Source organism: Globicephala melas, chromosome 6 (assembly GCF_963455315.2).
Source record: "Globicephala melas chromosome 6, mGloMel1.2, whole genome shotgun sequence".
Lineage (NCBI taxonomy): Eukaryota > Metazoa > Chordata > Mammalia > Artiodactyla > Delphinidae > Globicephala > Globicephala melas.
In genome coordinates, this window is record NC_083319.1 from 92,300,332 (window position 1) to 92,323,365 (window position 23,034).

General features: G+C 39.5%; 1 protein-coding gene across 2 annotated transcripts in view; it reads left to right on the top strand.

The window, feature by feature from the left end:
• SPIN1 (spindlin 1) overlaps window positions 1–23,034 on the top strand; it is a 65,658-nt gene that overhangs the window by 12,347 nt on the left and 30,277 nt on the right. The window contains exon 2 of one of the 2 annotated variants that reach the window (XM_030832487.2): window positions 10,300–10,514. The exons of the other annotated variant lie outside the window; for it this stretch is intronic. Within the exon in view, the coding sequence (XP_030688347.1) occupies window positions 10,463–10,514 (52 nt within the window). The 5' untranslated portion in view covers window positions 10,300–10,462. The remainder of the gene's footprint in view (window positions 1–10,299; window positions 10,515–23,034) is intronic. 2 annotated transcript variants of the gene reach the window in all.

Here is a 23,034-nt window from a genome sequence, read left to right on the forward strand (position 1 = left end):
ATTTCTTCTGATCTATCTTTGTTCACTAATTTTTTTTTTTTTTTTTTTTTTGCGGTACACGGGCCTCTCACCGCTGTGGCCTCTCCCGCCGCGGAGCACAGGCTCCGGACGCGCAGGCTCAGCTGCCATGGCTCACGGGCCCAGCCGCCCAGCGACACGCGGGATCCTCCGGGACCGGGGCACAAACCCGCGTCCCCTGCACCGGCAGGCGGACCCCCAACCACTGCGCCACCAGGGAAGCCCTTGTTCACTAATTTTTAACGAGGCCAGCCTATTGATAATCTATTCATTGAGTTTATTGTATTTTTTCACTTTTGGAAAATCTGGTTCTGTGATAGTTTTCTACCAAAGTTTTATATCTTATTTTTCTGTCTCTGAACATAATAGTCACAGCTATTTTATTTTTCATTTAATAATTTTATTTATTCCTGTAACCTTCCTGTAGCTTACTATAAAGTATGATTTTGTAACTGCAACACCTGGTAGCCCAGTGGGTCTGCTTTTTTTTGTTGTTTATCTGTCGTTTCTGCTAGTTTTTATTTTGTCTCTTTCTGGGCTAACTTGCATGGTTGCACATGTAGTAGATTACATTTTTTAAAGTGTTTGAGATAATTTGGGGTCAGGATGATATTCCTAGAGAGGATTTATGCTTGCTCTGCCAGACGTCTGAGGGAGCTGGCAGCTTGGGATCACCTCCGCTAAGTTTTAGGGTAAAGAGGAGTTGCGGCTGGACTTCTTACCATCCCCCCAGCTCCCAAGAGCAATTCAGGATTCCATGTCATAGAGACGTGGGTTCACCAGCCCCCTCCTTCCTTTGGTAGTCCCTGGGTTCTGGTCTTTGGCCCCTCACCTTGCAAAGTTATTAGCCTCTAGCTGCCCCTTAACACTTGGCAGTTACTCTCAGGGAGAAAAGTGGTTGCATATGTGGGGTTTACCTACCACTCTAGGTCCTGCCTCTGGAAGCACTGCTATCTTCAAGTTCTTTGATGCCTTCAAGCATATGGTTAGTGTATGTGTCACTGTGTGTGTTCATGTTTTTGTCACAGAAGTTTTCAGTCATATACAATCGTTCCTCGATATCTGCTGGCGATTGGTTCTAGTATCCCCAGAGGATACCAAAATCCATGGATACCAAAATCAAGTTCCTTACATAGAACGACGTAGTTTCTTGCATATAACCTGTGCACATCTTCCCATATACTTTGTCATTTCTAAATTATTTATAATATCTAATACAACATAAATATTGCATAAATGGTTGTAAATGCAATGTAAAAGCTGTGTAAATAGTTGCCAGTGCTTTCAGGAACTTTCTGGAATTTTTTTTCCCCTGAATATTTTTGATCTGAGGTAGGTTGAATCTGTTGACGTGGAACCCACAGATGTGGAGGGTGAACTGTACAATAGTCAAGAAAATAGTGTAAAAGATCCCCCTTTGTCTCTGTGACACCATTCCAGTGATCTTCCTGACCTTGATAGCTTCCTGGCTTCTGGTATGGCAAGATGTTCCAGGCTCTTCATATATTTCCTCCCGCTCACCTGGAATTAACCTTTTCTATAAGAAACCCTGCTTCCCAATAGTTTTTGTTAAGGGTGTTCTTTTAGATTTTATTTTGATATTCTAGCTTTCAGGAGAGTGGTCTAAATTACCAGTCCATCACTACCAGGATTGTCCATTCTTTACATTGATTCCTGCAGGTGGCCTTTAAAGACACATCAAAGATTCAGGGTTGCTTTTTGCCAGTGGTTTTAGGCAGGGGTTGTTGTGCCACGGACATTTTCTCAGTCTGGTGAAACCTGTGGATACCTTCTCAGAATGTTTCTGAATACAGTGAATAAAATACAAGGGAGCAAAGAAGAAATGTTATATTTAAATAGTTACTAAATATGAAAACAATGTTAATTTAGTAATATGCCTTTTTTGTTAGTATGTTAAGTGACAGATAAGACATACAGAAACAATTTCATATTTTAAGGTACTAAAGTGACAGCTCTTGATGTTTATCAAAAAGTAAATTGAGGTGGTCTTTTCTCTCCTTTCACATATTGATCAACAAATAATTGATGGTAGGGAATACAAGAGAGCATAGTAGATCTGTGTGTCACAGCACTGTAATCCTGACACACTAGCTACCCAGAGTGAGGTCAGACTTTATAGGCCGAACCACTGTCCTCCATAAAACTGCCCTCACTACAGACACCAACAATAAACTTGGTGGTCCACAGGCCACCCACGTTTCTGACCACCTGGCTACGAATTCGGGGGTCCTCGTGACCTCATGTTTGATAATTTACTAGAACAACTCACAGAACTCAGGAAAATGCTATACTTATGATACAGTTTCATTATAGCAGAAAAGGATCCAAATCCATGACCATCCAAAAGAAGCACACAGGACAAGGTCTGGAAGGGTTTGAATGGGAATCTTCTAGTTTTCTTCTGTGGAGTCAGGAGTATCACTGACCTGCACATGGATATGTAATGGTGCATGGAGTTAGAGTATTATTGACCAGGGAAGCTCTCTCCGGCTTCTATGTCCAGAGTGTTTATTGGGGTTTTGTTATGTGAGCATGGCTGATTGAATCATTGGCCATGAGGTTGAGCTCGGTCTTTAGCTTCCCTCCCTGAAAGTTGGGCTATCAGGGGATTCAAAGCTCCAATCCTCTAATCCCGTGGTTGGTCTTTTTGGTGTGGCCAGCCCCATCCTGAGTCATCTTGTTAGCACAAACTATCTAGGGACCCACCATAAATCACAAACACTCCTGTCATTTAGGACATTCCAACGATTTAGAAGGTACTTCCCAGGAACGGGGGGTGGGGAGGGGGCAAGTTCTAGGCAAACTCTTTGTTTTACAACAGTCACCAATTCTGTTGTCACAGTTTGATGACTAATGCCCTGATGGCTGACCTACTCCGGTCATGTCTTGTTCTGTGGCAGGCCTCATAACTTAATTTAGAAGTAGTTGATGAGAGCTTCCCTGGTGGCGCAGTGGTTAAGAATCCACCTCAGGGGACACGGGTTCAATCCCTGGTCTGGGAAGATCCCAAATACCGTGGAGCAGCTAAGCCTGTGCGCCATAACTACTGAGCCTGCGCTCTAGAGCCCACGAGCCACAACTACTGAAGCCCCCGCGCCTAGAGCCCGTGCTCCACGATAAGAGAAGCCACCGCAATGAGAAACCTGCGCACCTCAAGGAAGAGTAGCCCTTGCTTGCCGCAACCAGAGAAAAGCCCGCACGCAGCCACAAAGACCCAATGCAGCCAAAAAAACAAAAAAAACCCCGAAGTAATTGATGAGCTTAAAAGCTGTTTTGAGATCTGTAATAAATGCAGTGGGGTGGAAAGATCTGTGATTTCTGTTGTTGAGAAAGTCAGGGATACTGGTAAAATAATGTGGTTTCATACGCTCATGATGGAAGGAAGTGCTTGCTGTATAATTCAGGTGAAAGTTAGGAAAATGAAGATAGAATTTTTCCCTCATCCAAATTCATGATACTTGTGAATTTTGTCCATCCTTAAGAGCTCCTTTGTTAGAACTTGGTGGTTGGATGTCTCGTGATTTAGGCTGTTTAATAATTTTGTTTATATTGATATGAGAATTTGTGGCCCTGAAGGCCTTCAGATATACACTTGGTATGTACTATAGCCAAACACTGGGTAATTAACAATGCTGTGTTCAAACAGCCCTTCATTTTAATCTTGAGGTTTTAGCCAAAGGGACAGCCCATGCTGGAGACCTCTAGAGCACTGTTTTTACATGCCATCCATTGAAACGTTTGTGACTGGGCTTTCTGGTAAATTCTTTTGGGTACTTAGGAAGGTTCTGAGTTGTAATACAATGTTTTTTCTTTCCAGATTTATAGAATCTAAAACTATTGACCCTTTTTCTCTCTTAACATTTTATTGTGAACATTTTCAAGCATACAGAAAAGTTGAAATGCAGTCGAACACCTGTATACTCACCATCCAGATTCAGGAATTGCAAATACTTTGCCACCTTTTTTTTATATATAATTTTTTTTTAAATTATTTTATTTATTTATTTTTGGTTGCATTAGGTCTTCGTTGCTGCGTGCGGGCTTTCTCTAGTTGTGGCGAGTGGGGGCTACTGTTGGTTGCGGTACGGGGGCTTCTCGTTGCACTGACTTCTCTTGTTGTGGAGCACAGGGTCTAGGTGTGCAGGCTTCAGTAGTTGTGGCACGTGGGCTCAGTAGTTGTGGCTCACGGGTTCCAGAGCACAGGCTCAGTAGTTGTGGCACATGGGCTTAGTTGCTCCGCAGCATGTGGGATCTTCCCAGACGAGGGCTTGACCCGTGTCCCCTGCATTGGCAGGCAGATTCTTAACCATTGCACCACCAGGGAAGCCCTACCACCTTTTCTTAATCTATTTTTAAAAATCACACCTTAGGAAATAAGCTACAGACTTTGGAGTACCTACAGTAAATCTGTGTTGTTGCCACCAATTCCAGATTTTGCTGTTCTTCTCTCTCTGCTGTTGTTTTCCCCAAACTTTTTATTTTATTTATTTATTTTTTTTGCGGTACACGGGCCTCTCACTGTTGTGGCCTCTCCCGTTGCAGAGCACAGGCTCCGGACGTGCAGGCTCAGCGGCCATGGCTCACGGGCCCAGCCGCTCCGCGGCATGTGGGATCTTCCCGGACCGGGGCACGAACCCGTGTCCCCTGCATCGGCAGGTGGACTCTCAACCACTGCGCCACCAGGGAAGCCCTCCCCAAACTTTTTTAATGAAACTTCCTATACACTGAAAAGTTAAACCTATAGCTGAGTTATACCTGTATGTTTTCCATTGAGATTCATTTGCTGACATTTTGTTATACTCAACATTTTTTGTTGTTAAGCCATTTGAAAGTTGCAGTAAATTGCAGACATCATGATACTTTTAAAAATAAGGATTTTTTTTTGTAACTACAATATCATAATTAAGAAATTAAGAAAATTATTTCTTGTTTAATATTCAGGTCCTATTCAGATTTTAGCCATATGTCATTTTTCACATAAATATTTGTGATAGCATACATTCCTCCCCACACTTTGAACCCTTTGTGACGACAACTGTAAGACACTTGTTGGCAGCCCAGACTTCAGCTTAACACTTGGTGTGTTTAGTGGTTTGTACTTTTCCACTAGTGTTGAGATTTCTTTGGAACATGGCACTTTTGCTTAAGCAGTTTTAGAAATTTATTTTCTTTTTATAAATAGCACTGTTTGGTGATAGCAGCTGGCAGCAAATATTTTGATATGTAACTTTTTTTAAAAAAAATATTTATTTATTTATTTATTTTGGCTGCTCCAGGTCTTAGTTGCAGCATGCATGTGGGATCTTAGTTCCCCTACCAGGGATCGAACCTGTGCCCCCTGCAGTGGAAGCACAGAGTTTTAACCACTGGACCACCAGGGAAGTCCCTGTGTTTATTTTTAAAATAAGAAATTTATCTCAGCTATGCTACTTGTAGTCTGTATGCCCACGTGCATTTTAATTTCGGTGCCGTAGGTTTTTATTATTTATTTTTTTAACATCTTTATTGGAATATAATTGCGTCACAATGTTGTGTTAGTTTCTGCTGTATAACAAAGGTGCTGTAGGGGTTTTTTTATATATGAATTTATTTATATTTGGCTGCGTTGGGTCTTCATTGCTGCACATGGGCTTTCTCTAGTTGCAGTGAGCCGGGGCTACTGTTCATTGAGGTGCACGGGCTTCTTGTGGTAGCTTCTCTTGTTATGGAGCACGGGCTCTAGGTGCGCAGGCTTCAGAAGTTGTGGTGTGCGGGCTCAGTAGTTGTGGCTCGCGGGCTCTAGAGTGCAGGCTCATTAGTTGTGGCTCACGGGCTTAGTTGCTCCACGGCATGTGGGATCTTCCCGGACCAGGGTTCAAACCCGTGTCCCCTTCATTGGCAGGCGGATTCTTAACCACTGCCCCACCAGGGAAGTCCCGGTGCCGTAGGGTTTTAATTTCCAAAATGGAACAAGTATAATGTGTGCCTTATGGTGGTTGTGTAGAGTCTGAGTTGATGCATATATAGCAGTGTGTGAGACACAGCATGTGCTTGGGGACACTTGTTTGTGAAATTGTGAGAATCTTGTGTTCCCCTTTCAGCTGGTTACAGAAATATTTTGAGTTTCGAAACTAAATTCATGACATGTTTCAAAGATTGTTTAGCAAAATTGCATGCTTGGATAGTTAATTATATTTAATACAGATGGACTTATAGCAAAGGGAAATAAATCCAGGATCTTCTTTTCTCCAGCTTTCTTTACGAAAAATTTTAAATTGAAATAAAAGTTCAGAGAATAACATTAGTATGTTCTTTGTATAGATTCAAAAATTAATATTTTGTCATTTTCACTTTATTGTTTGTGTATGTATCACTTTCTTTCCATGAACTATTTGAAATTCACTTGCAGACATTAATTCAGCCTACCTGTAGAAATTTCAGCATGTATTTCCTAAGAATAAATATATTCTCATGTATAACTACAGTGTCATTATTGTGCTTTTAAAGGTTAATGATATTTCCATAATGTGTCATCTACTATATAGACCCTATTTAAATTTCCCCAGACTTCAATACTTCAATGTCTGCTATAGCTTTTTCCCCTCCAAACCATTCATTCAGGGTTTGCTTGCTGTCTGCTTTTAGTCTCTTTTAATCTAGAGCAGTATGTCTACCTTTTTTTCTTATGACATTGACCTTTTAAGGAGTGTATTCCATTTGTCTTGTAGAAACTTCTCACATTCTCTTGTATCACCTGTATTTCTTAAAAACTGGGAATTAGGTCTAGAGTCTCAAGTAGATTTAGATAAAGCATTTTTGTCAAGAATGTTTTATAATGATGTGATGTACCTTGCATCACATCACATCTGGAAGCCTCTAAAGTGTGGTTGGCTCACAATTAGTGGTGTTGAATTGTTTGATCCCTCCATTGTCAAGAAGCATTTATAATCAACAGGTAATTTGGGGTGATTCTTTGGTACTGTGCAACATTATTTTTTAACAGCCTTTCACTGAATGGTGTTAGCAGTCTGTTGGGTTTAGTCCTGAATACAGAGCTATCTTTTTTATTGGCTTCAATTTAAGCTCCATTTGACAACATTTTGTGTAATATTTGAAAAAAATTATGACTCCTGCTATCTTAGAAATGAGACTGTGCTGTCTCAGGATTTAAGATAAGATCAAGCAGTTGGAATAGAATTGCAACTCAAAAATGGGGAAGAACTTTTATCTGGAATTTTGTTTTCTTATATTATTCAAAAAGCTCCTATATCATTCCCTTCTGCAACTCTTTTTTTCAATCTGTGTCTTATACTTTTTAAAAAGTATTATAACAATTTCAACCTGAAAATTTTAATGAAGTGGTAAGCAGTAGAAAAATCATACCAAGATAAGCTTAAATCTGCTAGTGAGAAGGGTACATACTCTTTAGACCATCAGTAAGCTAAAATTTTCATGTTATAGAACCAAGTTGATTTATTAAGTTAAGAAACATTGATACTTGTGTAGATTAAAATATTCTTCAGTCTTTGAAGCAGCTTTGTAAAGAGTGTCAGAGAAAAGGAGCAGAGTCATGGGATGTTTTTAAAATTGGGAAATACTGCATTATTTATTATATACCGATGAGAACAGAAATTGATAGAGGAGATAGAGATGGGATTGTTAAAACATATGAAAGGGTTGAATTTAAACACAGTTTATCTGTTATTATAGTAGCAGAGGCTACCAACCAGCTGGCGAATTTGTGGTGGGAAGATGAGTAGTTCTCTTCTGTTTGCTTCTGTCTAACTAGCAGATAGGAGGATGGGCTTGGTATTGTCAAATGCCCACTTGAGATAATGAGATTATAAATTGGGAAGTTTTTCAGCCCCATTTAATGGCTGAAATTGTGGGTGCAGTAGGAAAGGAGTTGGGTTAGGGTTTTGCCAGAAAGTGACAGGAAGAGAAAAGCAAGGGAGTCACTCTAGTGGTTGACCATCTGTGGAATCTAAGCTGAGTAATGAGGGAAGTTAGTCCCCAAGGAAGAAAAAGGTCAGGCTGTAGTTTGGAGGTAGTGGTTGCATCAAAGAATTGTTGGAGTGGAACTTCTGGTGTAGGAAAAGTGGAATGATCAGAGGTGGTTTTGAGTGTGAGATGCTTGAAACAAAGATTCCAGAGGTATTGTAGTCATTGGTGATGAGAAGGTTGAGGTTGTGGCTGTGGAGATAGTTGGTTGGAGTTGGGTAGGTAGTTTGAAATGAGGATGTCAGAGAACCAAGGGAGCACGTTGTTTAAGGATCATATTTTGCCAAGAATGTGATGGAAAACAAGTAAGATCTTCAAGAGTGTGTGCAGATGACTAGAGGATTAATAGGTGGATGACTGCAACGAAAAGGGGGGCCTGTTATTACTAGTGCTATGGCACGTGCCTCCACGTTGGGGTGTTGGGGTAGGAGAGATTGTGTAAGTAAGGTTGTTTGGGGAACACAACCAGTTTGGAGAGAGCTGCTGGATGGAGGGGACCCTAGATAGACTTTTGCTACAGACAGACTGCCTTTCAGAAGGCAGCAGAAAGGTTTGGGCAGATGGGGGAAGAGGGCTGTAGGGTTCCAGTAGGGAAAGATACATCAGAGTGGGAAGAATTGAATGGGGAAGTGAGATTTCTGGTGCTGAAAGAGGTAGATTGATGCGAGGCTTACATGTCTGTTGGGTGGCCTTGGGAAAGACAAGTGTATGTCTTTGTTGTCATGACAGCCTAGACTTTGTTGTCATGACAGCCTAGACTTCATTCCCTTACCTCAGTGCGTGGGGAGGCAGGCTGGTTGTAGCTCCTAGGAAGAGCACATGAACCTTGCATGGGAAAAGTCACCTTCAGAAAAGCTGCTGCTTCCATGTTTTTTCTATACAGGCATACCTTGTTTTATTGAAGGTTTGTGGCAACCTGGCATTCATTGGCAGATGATGGTTAGCATCTTTAGCAATAAAGTATTTCTAAATCAAGGTATGTACATAGTTTTCTTCAGGTATAATGCTACTGCAAACTTAATAGAGTACAGTATAATATGAACATAACTTTTATATGCATTGGAAACCAAAAAATTAGTGTGACTCACTTTATTGCAATATTTGCTTTATTGTGGTGGTCTGGAACTGAACCCTCAATATCTCTGAGGGATGCCTGTATAACTTATTGCCACTTGAAATACTGTCTCTTTTTCTTACTTATTTGTGTACTGTCTCTCCCCTTCTACCTAAGCTTCAAACAGTAGGCATTCTGAATATTCATTAAATGAATTATAAAAGCCATTTGTTTTTAAATTTCCCTTGAAGTTCTATATAGTTAAGCATTTTTACCAGTTGAAATGATTCCTCTCTCCCTTGTTATTTAGGCTTTTTAATTATTTTAACTATTTTGTTGAATTTTAGTCTCTAGAAAATTCATTCCCTTCAATTCTTAAACCTGTGAATGCATGGCTGTATGATGTAGACATGATGACTAACAACGAGAACTGAACGTAGTAATGTGGTTCAGTGAAATTTGTGGTGGATATTTTTGTGTTTTATGAGAATACATTTCCATATATGTTTTACTACGTGGACTGTAAACTGGACCCAAATTTCAATTAAATGATAAACTGACTTTTTTGCATGGGTATGGAAATTTCTTTGAGGCTCCTCCAGAGTTATTGGATCTTCCGCTCTGGTTTCCTGAAGCTTGGGAGCAGAAAGGGAACTGCGAAGTCTTATTGGCTGTAATCCCTTCTTTTGCCCAAGGCTGCTGGTTTACTGACCATACCTCTAGCTGTGGCTCAGACTTGAAGTAGCTTCCAGTGCTGCCTCACCCTCCAGCTGTTGTTCCACCATGCACGTGCCACACCTCTGTTGCCCACTCCAGTGCCTTGCTGGGTCTTTTTGTGTCCCATCAAGAATATGGGACCTGCCAGTCTAAATCTTTTCTGACATGCCAGTGTCTACCCTTTTCTGACTTTTGCCAGCAAAATGGATTGGCTGCCAGCAAAATGGGTTGGGATACAATGGGGGAAGCCGGAAGCCAGATGCTGTATTATGTTTAGTTGACCCGTGAGGAACTGCACTTTTCCTTGTTGAGGGGTCTAGTACCTCCTTTTCTCCTGCTTCTCTGTGTTGTCCTTGGCACTGAGGTCTGAGGAAATAAAGTTAATTACTTCCTGGCAAAGTGTATTTTAGCTGATGTTACGTTTAAAATTTGTCATGTTTGATGGCTTACTTGGAGTAGTTTGCTTTTGTGATGCTCTAGTAATGAACTATTATTTCACTGTCTTACAGAGTACTTAGGATTTCACGTATTTTTGCTGAACTTATTAAAAAAAAAGGCGCTTGGGATGATGGATTAACAAGAACATTGAAATTCTGTGAAAACTTTCAAATTGGAGCATACTGAATTTTCACCCTAGTCCAGCAGCTCTGCTGCTCACTTAAATACAGATGAATGAAGACCCCATTCGGGAAGACACCTGGCCAGCGGTCCAGAGCTGATGCAGGTAGGCAGTGCAGTTCTACACTTTAGTACAATAAATTTAAAACAGTTGTAAAAATGAGAAATGCTCTCATGTAATTCGTAGTGGTTTGCTATTCCTAAAGCTTTGTGATTTCCAGTATTTTAAACACATACACATGTGAAAGAAACAGGTTTAGGTTTTTGAAAGGTAGGGATCATATTAATTTTTTTTTCCTGTGGTCTCTTGCAGTAAGTTATAGATGTCCAGTAAATACAGCAAGTGAATTGTAAATACTTGTAGGATTATAGTAAACAAAGGATTTATCATTTGTTTTTGAAAGAAGATGTGAAAGTGAGATGACTAGCTGAGTATTAGATTTAGTGAGATTTAGGATATTTATAGGGAAAAAGGTAAGCTCAGTTTTTTGTGTATTTATTTGAAAGAACTTTACTGGAATGAAATGTATGGAAATGAATATTTAATAGAAATTAATTCTTATTTTTGTGGCACACAGCCGATACTAGAAGTTTAGACTTTGCATGATTTTTGTCCACCCTAAAAACAAAGGTTAAAAATCTTATAGGCTACAAAATAAAATAGGTAAGTAGTATTTTCTTTAAGATTTATGTTTTTCTCCATTCCAGAAATACATTTGAATATTGGAAAAAACCTGTCATAACATATTAAGGTTCTTTGATAAATGAATCAGAGAATTCTGCTAGGAAAATTACTATTAATCTTACAAGTGGTTGCTATGTGATTTAGAATTTATTATATTTATTAACTGTAGTGTTTGGAATTCCTTTGTAGAAGAGCCACAGGGATTAAGATTTTTAAGTTTCTCTTTTCTCTTTGATTTTAATTCCTCTCGTAAAGATAATATTGATTTAACTGTTAAATATTTGTCAGTAAGATTAACTTGCAGTAGTGGTGACTGACTGAAGTATAAGTCACCTGAGAGGTTACTATTTAAATTCCAACAGGCTCATCAGCTCTGTCCTGCTCTTTTATTAGCTGTATAAACATTGGTGCATTTTGTATCTTCTTAAGCCTTGGTTTTTCTCATCTAAACAATGGGACTGTTATGGTATGTATCTATTGGGGTTATTATGAAGAATAAATGTGTTTATGTTGTCAGGTGCTTAGGTAGGTGCCTGGCACATTATAGCCGCTCTGCAAAAAGCATTTTTTTTTTTGTTGATCATACTGTTTGTAACGAAATGTTTATTCCATCTCATTAGTTGCAAAAATTGCTGTCAAGTTTTTGTTGATCAGTGAACGCCCCATGTTTCTGTCATTTGAAATAGTAATTCGTACCCTCAAGTTCTTTTTATGCACACCATTCTAAATTCAGCACTCCTATTTTCTTCACTGATTTAGTCATATTCTTAGGAGAGAGAATTGATTAAAGTGATGTGTAGTATGGTGTAAGTAATTGAAGGAGCTAAACCAAGAGATGTTACTGTTAAGGGAGAGATTGTCTAATCCTAGCCAGTTCTTTGATCTTATATTTTCTTACTCTTTGATATTTTTTAGAGCATATGGCCTAGTGCTAAAGACAAAGTAGGTACTCTGTAAATTCTAATCAGCCTATTGATGAATATTTTAACATATGAAACCCTGGGGTCATTTATTGTTTTTCACTGTTGTGTATTATACTCTATTTTAGAGAGATACTGATCCCTTGATCAGTATTACTTATAAACTAGTCTTAATCATTTTCCCTGTTAACATAGACAAAGGCTTTGTTACTTTTAAATCCCTGTATCAGTAACAAATGTGCCCATTTACAAATAAAGAAAATTCACACACAAAGGGGGTTTCTTTTTCTCATGCAGCAAGAAGCCCAAATAGGCATTCCAGAGTTGATATGGTGGCTCAGCTATGCCCTTAGTCTGGTGCCATCTGAAAGGCTAAAGTGGGGGCCTTCAGTGGATAAGGCTCCTAGGATGTTTCTCTTCCTCTGTGGGCCATTGTGTAGCTGGAGTTACTACATGAAGGCTCCCAGAGCAAGTATCCCAAGAGAAACAGGCACAGTGGCATGGTCTCTTCTCTTGGAGCCTTGGAAGTCATACAGGTTCACTTCTGTTGCATTTTGTTCATTGAAGCAGTCTCAGAGGTCTGCCCAGGTTCAAGGGAGTGGGCATGTACTCTGCTCCATGGGAGAAGTGTCAGAGAATTGTGGTCATGTTTTAAAACCACCACAGTGGGCAACTCCTAATACCTGACAGTGCTTGACATTAGGGTGTGAGTGATCAATAAAAATTTGAAAATTGAGTTTTCTGCATTCTCTTTATGTACCTAGTTCAACATATTAGGGATTTCTTTTTTTTAAAATTAATTAATTATTTAATTTTTGCTGCGTTGGGTCTTTGTTGCTGCGCGCGGGCTTTCTCTAGTTGCGGCGAGCGGGGGCTACTCTTCTTTGTGGTGTGCGGGCTTCTTATTGTGGTGGCTTCTCTTGTTGAGGAGCATGGGCTCTAGGTGCACAGGTTTCAGTAGTTGTGGCACGTGGGCTCAGTAGCTGTGGCTCATGGGCTCCTGTAGAGTGCAGGCTCAGTAGTTGTGGCACATGGGCTTAGTTGCTCTGCGGCGTGTGGGATCTTCCTGGACCAGGGCTCGAACCCATGTCCCCTGCATTGGCAGGCATATTCTTAACCACTGTGCCACCAGGGAAGTTCCAGGGATTTCTATTTTTAAAATAACTTAGGTTTATTTATATAAATATGTTGGAATTTAATTGGTTACTAAAGTGGTAGTTTATATATACCTAATGACGTTGGGCAGCAAGTCCTTTTTTACAGTAAAGCTTTTTTCATATTTTTTTTTTCCTGTAAAGTTAGCCTCCATTTTTACTAGTTTACCAAAGGTTGCAAATTTTCTCCTTTTATGACATTATACTGATAGGTACAGGGAATGGTAGTAATAGATATTCATGTGCCTAATACTCAGATTAACAACTATTTTTGCTATATTCAAATATTTTTAAAACCTTGATTTTACTTTTATCAAATCAATAAAAATTCATGGGTGAAATGTCAAGTAGTGCCGAAGACTTATATCAAAAAGTAGGCACTCCATTCATTTTGCTGTTTACCTTCAAAATTTGTAAATGAGTACACAAATTTCTCTTGATCTGAAAAATTTAGATATGTATTGAAACCTGTGGAGGATGACGGCTTTTTCACGTAACATCTTTTTTCTCCCGTTAACCTTTTTTTTTAAATAATGAAGTCAATATTTAATTTTTTTATTGAAGTAAAGTTAATTTACAATGTTGGGTTAGTTTCAGGTATACAACAAACAGATTCAGTTGTGTATGTATACATGTACATACGTATGTATTATTTTTCAGATTCTTTTCCATTATAGGTTATTAACAAGATATTGATTATATTGGGACTTCCCTGGTGGTCCAGTGGCTAAGTAAGACTCCACGCACCCAGTGCAGGAGGCCTGGGTTCGATCCCCGGTCAGGAAACTAGATCCCACATGCTGCAACTAAGAGTTTGCATGCCACAACTAAAAGATCCCGCCTGACACAACTAAGGATCCCGTGTGCTGCAACGAAGATCCCGACTGCCCCAACTAAGACCTGGCATAGACGGACAGACAGACAGACAGATAAATGAGATTTTTTTTTAAAAAAGATACTGAGTATCATTCTAACTGCTATACAATAGGTTCTTGTTGTTTACTTATTTTATATATAGTAGTGTGTATATGTTAAGCCCAAACTCCTGATTTATCCCCCTCCCCCATTATGTCTCCTTTGGTAACCATAAGTTTGTCTTCTATGTCTGTGAGTCTATTTCTGTTTTGTAAATAAGTTCATTTGTGTCATTTTGTTAGATTCCACATATAAGTGATAGCATATGATACTTTTCTTTGCTTCAGTTAGTATGATAATCTCTAGGTCCATCCATGTAGCTGCAGATGGCATTATTTCATTTATTTTTTTATGGCTGAGTAATATTCCTTTGTATATACGTACCACATCTTCTTTATCCATTCATCTGTTGACAAATATTTAGGTTACTTCCAGGTCTTGGCTATTATAATTAGTGCTGCTACAAATATTGGGGTGCATGGGTTGCAGTATCATATGGTAGCTCTGTTTTTAGTTTTTTAAGGAACCTCTATACTGTTCTCCATAGTGGCTGTACCAGTTTACATTCCCACCAACAGTGTAGGGAGGGTTCCTTTTTCTCCTTTCTCCACACCGTCTCCAGCATTTATTATTTGTAGACTTTCTGATGATAGCCATTCTGACTGGTGTGAGGTGATACCTCATTGTACTTTTGATTTGCAGTTCTCTAATTAATGCATGTTGAGCCTCTTTTAATGTGCCTGTTGCCCATCTGTATGTCATCTTTGGAGAAATGTCTGTTGAGGTCTTCTGTCCTTTTTTTTTTTTAGATGTTGGGGGTAGGAGTTTATTAACTAATTTATTTATTTTTGCTGTGTTGGGTCTTCATTTCTGTGCGAGTGCTTTCTCTAGTTGTAGCAAGCAAGGACCACTCTTCATTGCAGTGCGCGGGCCTCTCTAGTACTATCGCGGCCTCTTGTTGCGGAGCACAGGCTCCAGACGCGCAGGCTCAATAGTTGTGGCTAACGGGCCTAGTTGCTCCGCGGCATGTGGGATCCTCCCAGACCAGGGCTCGAACCTGTGTCCCCTGCATTAGCAGGCAGATTCTCAACCACTGTGCCACCAGGGAAGCCCTGCCCATTTTTTGATTGGGTTGTTATTTTGATATTAAGCTGTATGAACTATTTGTATATTTTGAAAATTAATCCCTTGTCAGTAGCATCATTTGCAGCAATTTTCTCCCAGTCCGTAGATTGTCTTTTTTCATTTTGTTTATGGTTTCCTTTGCTATGCAAAAGCTTTTAAGTTTAATTAGGTCCCATTTGTTTATTTTTGCTTTTATTTCCATTACCGTAAGAGACAGATCCAAAAAAATATTGCTGTGATTTATGTCAAAGAGTGTTCTGCCTATGTTTTCCTCTAGGAGTTTTATAGTATCCAGTCTTACATTTAGGTCTTTAATCCAGTTGAGTTTATTTTTGTATATGGTGTTAGAGAATGTTCTAATTCCATTGTTTTACATTTAGCTGTCCAGTTTTCTCAGCACTACTTATTGAAGAGACTGTCTTTTTTCCACTGTATATTCTTGCCTCCTTTGTCGTAGATTAATTGACCATCAGTGCATGGGTTTATTTCTGGGCTTTTTATCATGTTCCATTGATCTCTATGTCGGTTTTTGTTTCAGTACCATACTGTTTTGATTACTGTAGCTTTGTAGTATAATCTGAAGTCAGGGAGCATGATTCCTCCAGCTCTGTTCTCCTTTCTCAAGACTGTTTTGGCTATTGGCAGTCTTCTGTGTTTCCATACAAATAAAATTTTTTGTTGCAGTTATGTGAAAAAGGCCATTGGTAATTTGATAGGCATTGCATTGAATCTGTAGATTGCCTTGGGTAGTATGGTCATTTTAACAATATTGATTCTTCCATTCCAAGAACACAGTATATCGTTTGTCTTCAGTTTCTTTCATCAGTGTCTTACAGTCTTTGGAGTACAGGTCTTTTGCCTCCTTAGGTGGGTTAATTTCTAGATACATTCTTTTTGATGCAGTGGTTAATGGGATTGTTTCCTTACTTTCTTTCTGATATTTTGTTTTTAGTGTATACAAATGCAAATGATTTCTGTATATTAATTTTGTATCCAGCAACTGTCAAATTCATTGATGAGTTCTACTAGTTTCCTGGTAGCATCTTTTAGGACTTTCTATATATAGCATCATGTCATCTGCAAACAGGGACAATTTTACTACTTCTTTAGCCTTCTAAGTTTTGGCTAAAATGGTACTTACTGTTTCTATCATGATTACTGCATAAGTACTGAACTTTTGAGCCAAGTAATGCAGTATGATTATTTTTTTTGCACATTTTTCCTGGAGTTTAGTGATTGCTTTAGTTTTTTTCTATTTGTTTAAGTTTCTTTGCAAGTTGAAGTCTCTTAAACCCTCCAACAGCTCTATAAAGCTCCTCTCAGTATAATTTCCTCCATGCCAAATCCATCTGTCCGTGTTTTTCTTAGAGGATTTTTTCCTAGTGCCTTCTGTCCTTTTCTCATCTGTTGATTATTCTCTCGACCTGCTGCAACATTGTCATCCTTGGAATTTCTTTTTCCTCTTTTGCATGTTAGATTCTCCTTTCCTCCTGGTTCCCATGCATTTTGTCTCTTAGTGTGTACTCTTGCCTGGGTAAAGCATGTACATCTTCAAAAGTTTCAAGAGTAGGCAGTGAATGAGTTGATTGTTAAAGCTGCAAGTGGAATGTATAGTGATTCATTCATATTCTTTACTTTCCACTTCTCAGATTTCCTGAAATTGTCTCTAATAAGAATTTTAAAAAATGCACATAGAAGATGGAAGTTTTTTTGGACCTTGTATCAACATTGTTGTTATTCTACTCTCATGCTTTATATTTGGCAGGGAAAAGATTCTAGGTTGGAAATAACTTTTTCTTTCAGGATTTTCCAGGCATTGCTCCATTCATTGTCTTTGAGATCCAGTGTTGCTATTTGGGGAAGCTGTATGCCATTTTCATTTCTGAACCTTTGTATGTGTCCAGTGGTTTTTTTCCCTCTTCTCTAGAAACTTATTTTTTTTTTATTTTTTATTTTTTGTAATTTATTTATTTTTGGCTGCATTGGGTCTTTGTTGCTGCATGCGGGCTTTCTCTGGTTGCGGCGAGCAGCGGCTACTCTTCGTTGCGGTGTGTAGGCTTGTCATTGCAGTGGCTTCTCTTGTTGTGGAGCACAGGCTCTAGGTGCGTGGCCTTCACTAGTTGTGGCATGCGGGCACAGTAATTGTGGATCATAGGCTCTAGACCGCAGGCTCAGTAGTTGTGGCACATGGGCTTAGTTGCTCCACGACATGTGGGATCTTCCCAGACCAGGGCTCGAACCTGTGTCCCCTGCATTGGCAGGTGGATTCTTAACCACTGTGCCACCAGGGAAGCCCCTGTAAGTTGCATTTTTAAAAAGCCTTTCTTGAATTAGCTCTACCTCTTATGATTGTCTTAGTGTCTCTTTGCTTTTCGTCTCTATTTGTGAATGTTTTCTCTTGTGAATGTTTTCTTTAGAGATGGATTTTCAGATTTCCTGCTTGTATGATGAGAGTATTTAATACCTCTCAGATTTCCTGATTTCTCCCTTAAAGTTATAAAGTCATACTGTTTTTCTGTTTGTTGAAGTGGCACCCCCAGAGACGACTGCTGGTCATGTAAAGCCAGACTAATTAAAATTGCTGATCAACAGGGAGCCTGTCACCTTGACAGCCTCCCAGGGAAATTTCACAAGAGGGAAAGGTGCTCACAGGGGAAGAATGAGTGAGTTAATAGGATTGGAGGCAATGAGTGTGGTGTGTAGGGGGATTGGTATTTTTAATCCAAATGAGTTGCTGGAACAGACATTGGTCTTTATCCTTGGAATCTGAGTCCATGCAAAGTTAAGTCAAAAGTTGATTATTTTGGAACATGTGTCTGAATGAGCTTGTTAAAACAGTTTGAGTATATATAGTTTTACTTGCCTGTCATGGTTTAGTACAGTTTAAGTAGTGGTTTGGTGAGTCATTAAACAGTTTATTTTGTAAATTAGGCTTTTTTTCTCATTTCAATCAACAAATAGATGTAGCTCCCTAATAAAGGGTCTTGTTCTGTTTTCCACTGGAAAATCTGTGATCCTCAGATGGGTGATATAACCCACCATTGACAACTAACTGACATTGGTGCCCAGTGAATATATACACACCTACCTACTCTTCTGTTATTTGCTTTTTCCACTTAACAGTATGTATAGGTGACCTCTTCTTAGCAGTATGTAGAGAAATTGCTCATGACTCTTTACAACTGAACAGTATTCCGTTGTGCAGATGTACCAAATTAGTTTGTTCACTAGTCAGTTATTTGGACATTTAGGTTGTTTCTACTCTTCTGCTATTAGAAATAATAACTGCAATGAATAGCCTTGTCCATTTGTCTTGCCAGTGCCATTAGGATAGATTTCTAGAGGTAGAACTGAATCAGATCTTAAATGTATATGTAATTCTGTGAGATGTCACCAGATTCCCCTCAATGGGCTCTGTACCGTTTTGCATTCCTACCAGCAAGTAATATGTGTTTCTCACAGAGTCTCACCAGCGTTGTATGTTGTCAGCAGTGTAGATTTTTGTCCATCTGATGGGTGGGAATGGTATCTCTGTAGTTGTATGCGTGAGGCTGCATATCTTGTGTTACTTGTAAATGCCTCTTTGGCCTTTTTCTGTTCTTATCTCACCCATTTTTTCTTCTCTACTTTCAGAGGCTCTTTTAATGTCAGAGATATTAACTTTTGTCTGTGGTATGAGTAATTTATCTTATACTCTCTGTTGTGTGGAGTCAGCTTCTTGGAGAAAATCTTCCTTGAGTCCCTTGTCTCTTGCTCCCATCTGTATGGGTCTCTTAGCCTACTTCTCAGAAGCTGCGCTGAACTTCTAAGATGGTTTCTCAGATCCTCTGTGTTTACAGTGCTTTTCTCTCAATTTCTGGAGTATCTTCCAATAATGCTGAGAGAAGATTTGTTTAAGGTTTAAATTTTGAGCCCGTACATGACTGTAAATGCCAGTTGGTAATTTATCTGGTTACGAGTTCTGTATTCAAAATAATTTTACCTCAGTTTTGAAGGCATCACTTACCTCTTGTTGTCTAGCCCAGTGTTGATGGTCAAAGAATAAGTCTAGTACCTCTTTATTTTTTTTAAAGAATTAAAAAAAATAGACTTTTTGTAGAGCAGTTTTAAGTTATAGCAAAATTGAGCAGAGGGTACAGTGATTTCTCATATACCCCCCATCTCTCCCCAGAGTTCCCCAGTAGCAGCATCCCACACTCAATTATATATGTGTTAACAGTGAAGGTACTACATTGACACATCAGCATCATCCTAAGTCTGTAGTTTACCTTAGTGTTCACTCTTGGTGTTGTATGTTCTGTGGGTCTTGACAAATGCATAATGACACAAATCCACCATTATAGTATCATACAGAATGGGTTCACTGCCCTGAAAATCCTGTGTTCCAACTATTCATCCCTACCTCCCCCTTAACCCTTGGCAACCACTGACCTTTTATTGTCTCCATAGTTCTGCCTTTCCCAGAATATCATATAGTTGGAGTCATAAAATTCCTTCATGTCTTTTCATGGCTTGATAGCTTTTTTTTTCAGTACTGAATAATATTCTGTTGTCTGAATATAGTACCAATTATTTATCCATTCACCTACTGAAGGGCATCTTGTTGCTTGCTTCCAAGTTTTGGCAATTATGTATAAAGCTTCTATGAACATCCATGTGCAGGCTTTTATGTGGATGTAAGTTTTCACCTCCTTTGGATAAGTGCCAGGGAGGATAATTGCTGGATTATATGGTAAGAGTTTTGTGAGAAACTCCAAATTTGGATTCCCACTGACAGTGAATGAGAATTCCAGTTGCTCCACATCCTCTCCAGCATTTGGTGTTATCAATACATATTTTGGATTTTCACCATTCTGATAGGTGTATTTAGTGGTATCTCATTGTTTTGAGTTTGTATTTCCCTGATGACTTATAATATAGACCATCTTTTTATACTTTTATTTGCCATCTCTGTATCTTTGGTGAGGTGTAAAGGTTTTTTGGTTCAATTTTTTTTTTTTTTTTTTTTTTTTGCGGTACGCGGGCCTCTCACTGTTGTGGCCTCTCCCGTTGCGGAGCAACAGGCTCCGGACGCGCAGGCTCAGCAGCCATGGCTCACGGGCGTAGCCGCTCCGCGGCATGTGGGATCTTCCCGGACCGGGGCACGAACCCGTGTCCCCTGCATCGGCAGCTGGACTCTCAACCACTGCGCCACCAGGGAAGCCCTTTTGGTTCAATTTTTAAAAGTTGTTTAATCAGTTTGTTTTCATTGCTGAATTTTAAAAGTTCTCTTTATGTTATGGATAACAGTACTTTATCAGATATGTCTTTCCCAAATATGTTCTTATCGTCTTGACAGTGTCTTTAACAGAGCAAAAGATTTAAATTTTAATTAAGTCCAACTTATCAATTATTTCTTTCATGGATTTTGCCTTTGGCATTGTATCTAAAAGGTTCTCAACATAACTGAGGTTATCTAGATTTTCTCCTATGTTACCTTTTAGGAGTTTTATAGTTGATAGTTTTTTGTTTTACATTTAGGCCTGTGATCTGTTTTGAGTTCATTTTTGTGGTGGATATAAGATCTGTGTCTAAATTCATTTTTCTACATGTGGATGTCCAGTTGTTGCAGCACCATTTGTTGAAAACACTGTCTTTTCTCCATTTTATTGCCTTTGCTCATTTGTCAAAGAACAGTTAACTGTATTTATGGGTGACTATTTGTGGGCTCTTTATTCTGTTCCATTGATCTCTTTGTTCTTTCACCAATACCACACTGTCATGATTAGTGTAGTTATATAGCAAGTCTTGAAGTCAGGTAATGTCAGTCCTCCAGTTTTGTTTTTCTGCTTCAATATCCTGTTGGCTATTTGTGTCTTTTGCCTCTCCATATAAACTTTAGAGTCAGTTTGTTGATAACCACAAAATAACTTGCTAGGATTTTGATTGGGATTGCGTTTAATCTACATATCAAGTTGGGAAGAGCTGACATCTTGACAGTGTTGGTTTTTCCTATCCATGAACATGGAATATCTGTCCATTTATATGGTTCTTTAATTTTTTTAGTCTTTGAGACTAAAAAGTGAAGCGGTCATAAAGTGCAATTATGAAGTTTATTGTGGGGTGACTTATACACAGGCAGGATCAGCTGGACGACCATCCATAGGTGTTTGCAGCTGCACTCCATACCACCAAAAGGAGTATAGGGGGATTTAAAGGAGCCAAAGCTAAAAATGGAATCTGATTACTAAGGGAGAAGCACACCCACACAGATGGGACTGGGGTTTTTCCTCCCCCCCTCAGGGGTCTCATGTCCACTAACCATCTGCATAAGCAAAAGATACTCTCCCAGTTTTCATATCAGGTGAAGGCAAGGGTAAAAGTTGATAGGAAACTTACCTGCTTTGGGTGCATTTCTTGTGAGTAAGCTAAAGCTCAGTCATGCAGAAAGGGGAGACGGGGTGGGATGGAGATGACAAAGAAGAGTCAGTGTGGTTCAGCCACTCAGAGCCCTTGGCATGTTATTCATAGTTATTTTAAGTTCTCAGTTGGATAATTCCAGCATCACTGCCATATCTGAGTCTGATTCTGGTATTTGCTCTGTCTCTTCAAACTGTGCCTCAACAGTTTTTGACGAAAGCCAGACATGATATTCTGGGTAAAAGGAGCTCTGGTAAATGAGCCTTAAGTGATATGGTGGTGTGGTGTGGGAGGGAGAGATACACTATGTAGTTCTGTGATGAGGTTTTAGTCTTCAGTGAGTCTGCCTCACCGGGCTGTGACCTTCACTTGTGCTCCTCAGTTTCCTCCCCTCTTGTGTCCTACAGGGTGGCTAGGGGGCTGAGCCTTGAAATACCTGTCACACCAGGGGACAGCTAGAGAGTTGGAGTTGGGTATTTCCCTTCCCTCTGGTCACTTAGGCCCTGATACAGTAAGGCTCCAATAAAATAGTTTCTCTCAAGGTCAGGCCTTGTTAAGAACATAATACTTTGGTGTATTTCAAAAAGGGTACTTCTCCCTTCCCTCTGCTGAAAGCATAAGGGGGTTTTTCTCTGCTCTTCACTGTGAGAACCTGATGGTGCTTCTGGAGGTAAAACTTAAAAAAATGTGGAGCCCCTTCCTTCCCATGACTAGGTCCCCTGGAGTTTTTATTTTTCAGACTTGTCCACATCAAGCCTCTAGCAGTTAGTCAATTGCCTTTCAGGTTTTCCTACCCAGGTACTGGTTCCTGCAGAGGATTCTGCTACCATGAATTGTGATTCTCTGTATCGGCTTGTCTGTGTCTCCAATTTTGGGGACAGTGATTCCTTGTAACCTCACTTCTCTCACCAATCTAAGAAGAGTTGTTGATTTTTCAGCTTGTTCAGCCCTTGTTAGGACAGAGTGATAACTTCCAAGCTCCTAACATGCCGGACTGGAAATGGAAAGTTCTCTCTCTCCATTTATTTTAATTTTCAAGAGCTCTTGTTGTCCCTTTTTATAGCCACTTGTTCCCATTTTATGACTATAGTATCTTCAGTTTTCCTGAGGATACCAGTTCTTTTATTTAATTTTCGTAGGTCTTGGAACTACAAACAGTGATGCTTATTTTTATCTTTCTCATACCACTGGGTTTTTTGTTTGTTTTTTTTGTTTTGTTTGACTATTGATCATTGTCCATTCATACTTAAGAATTAAGGATTAATTACAAACGGCTTACCTTTTCTTGAGTGATCAGAAGATTGTTTTTGTCACGGTACTCATCTAAATGGGAAAGTGAGCTTTGTGGGGAGTGTGGCGATGTCTGGGGCCTGTTAAGTGTCTAGGATGCAGGGAGCCGCGTGGGTGTTAGACCGGGGGTGTACCAAA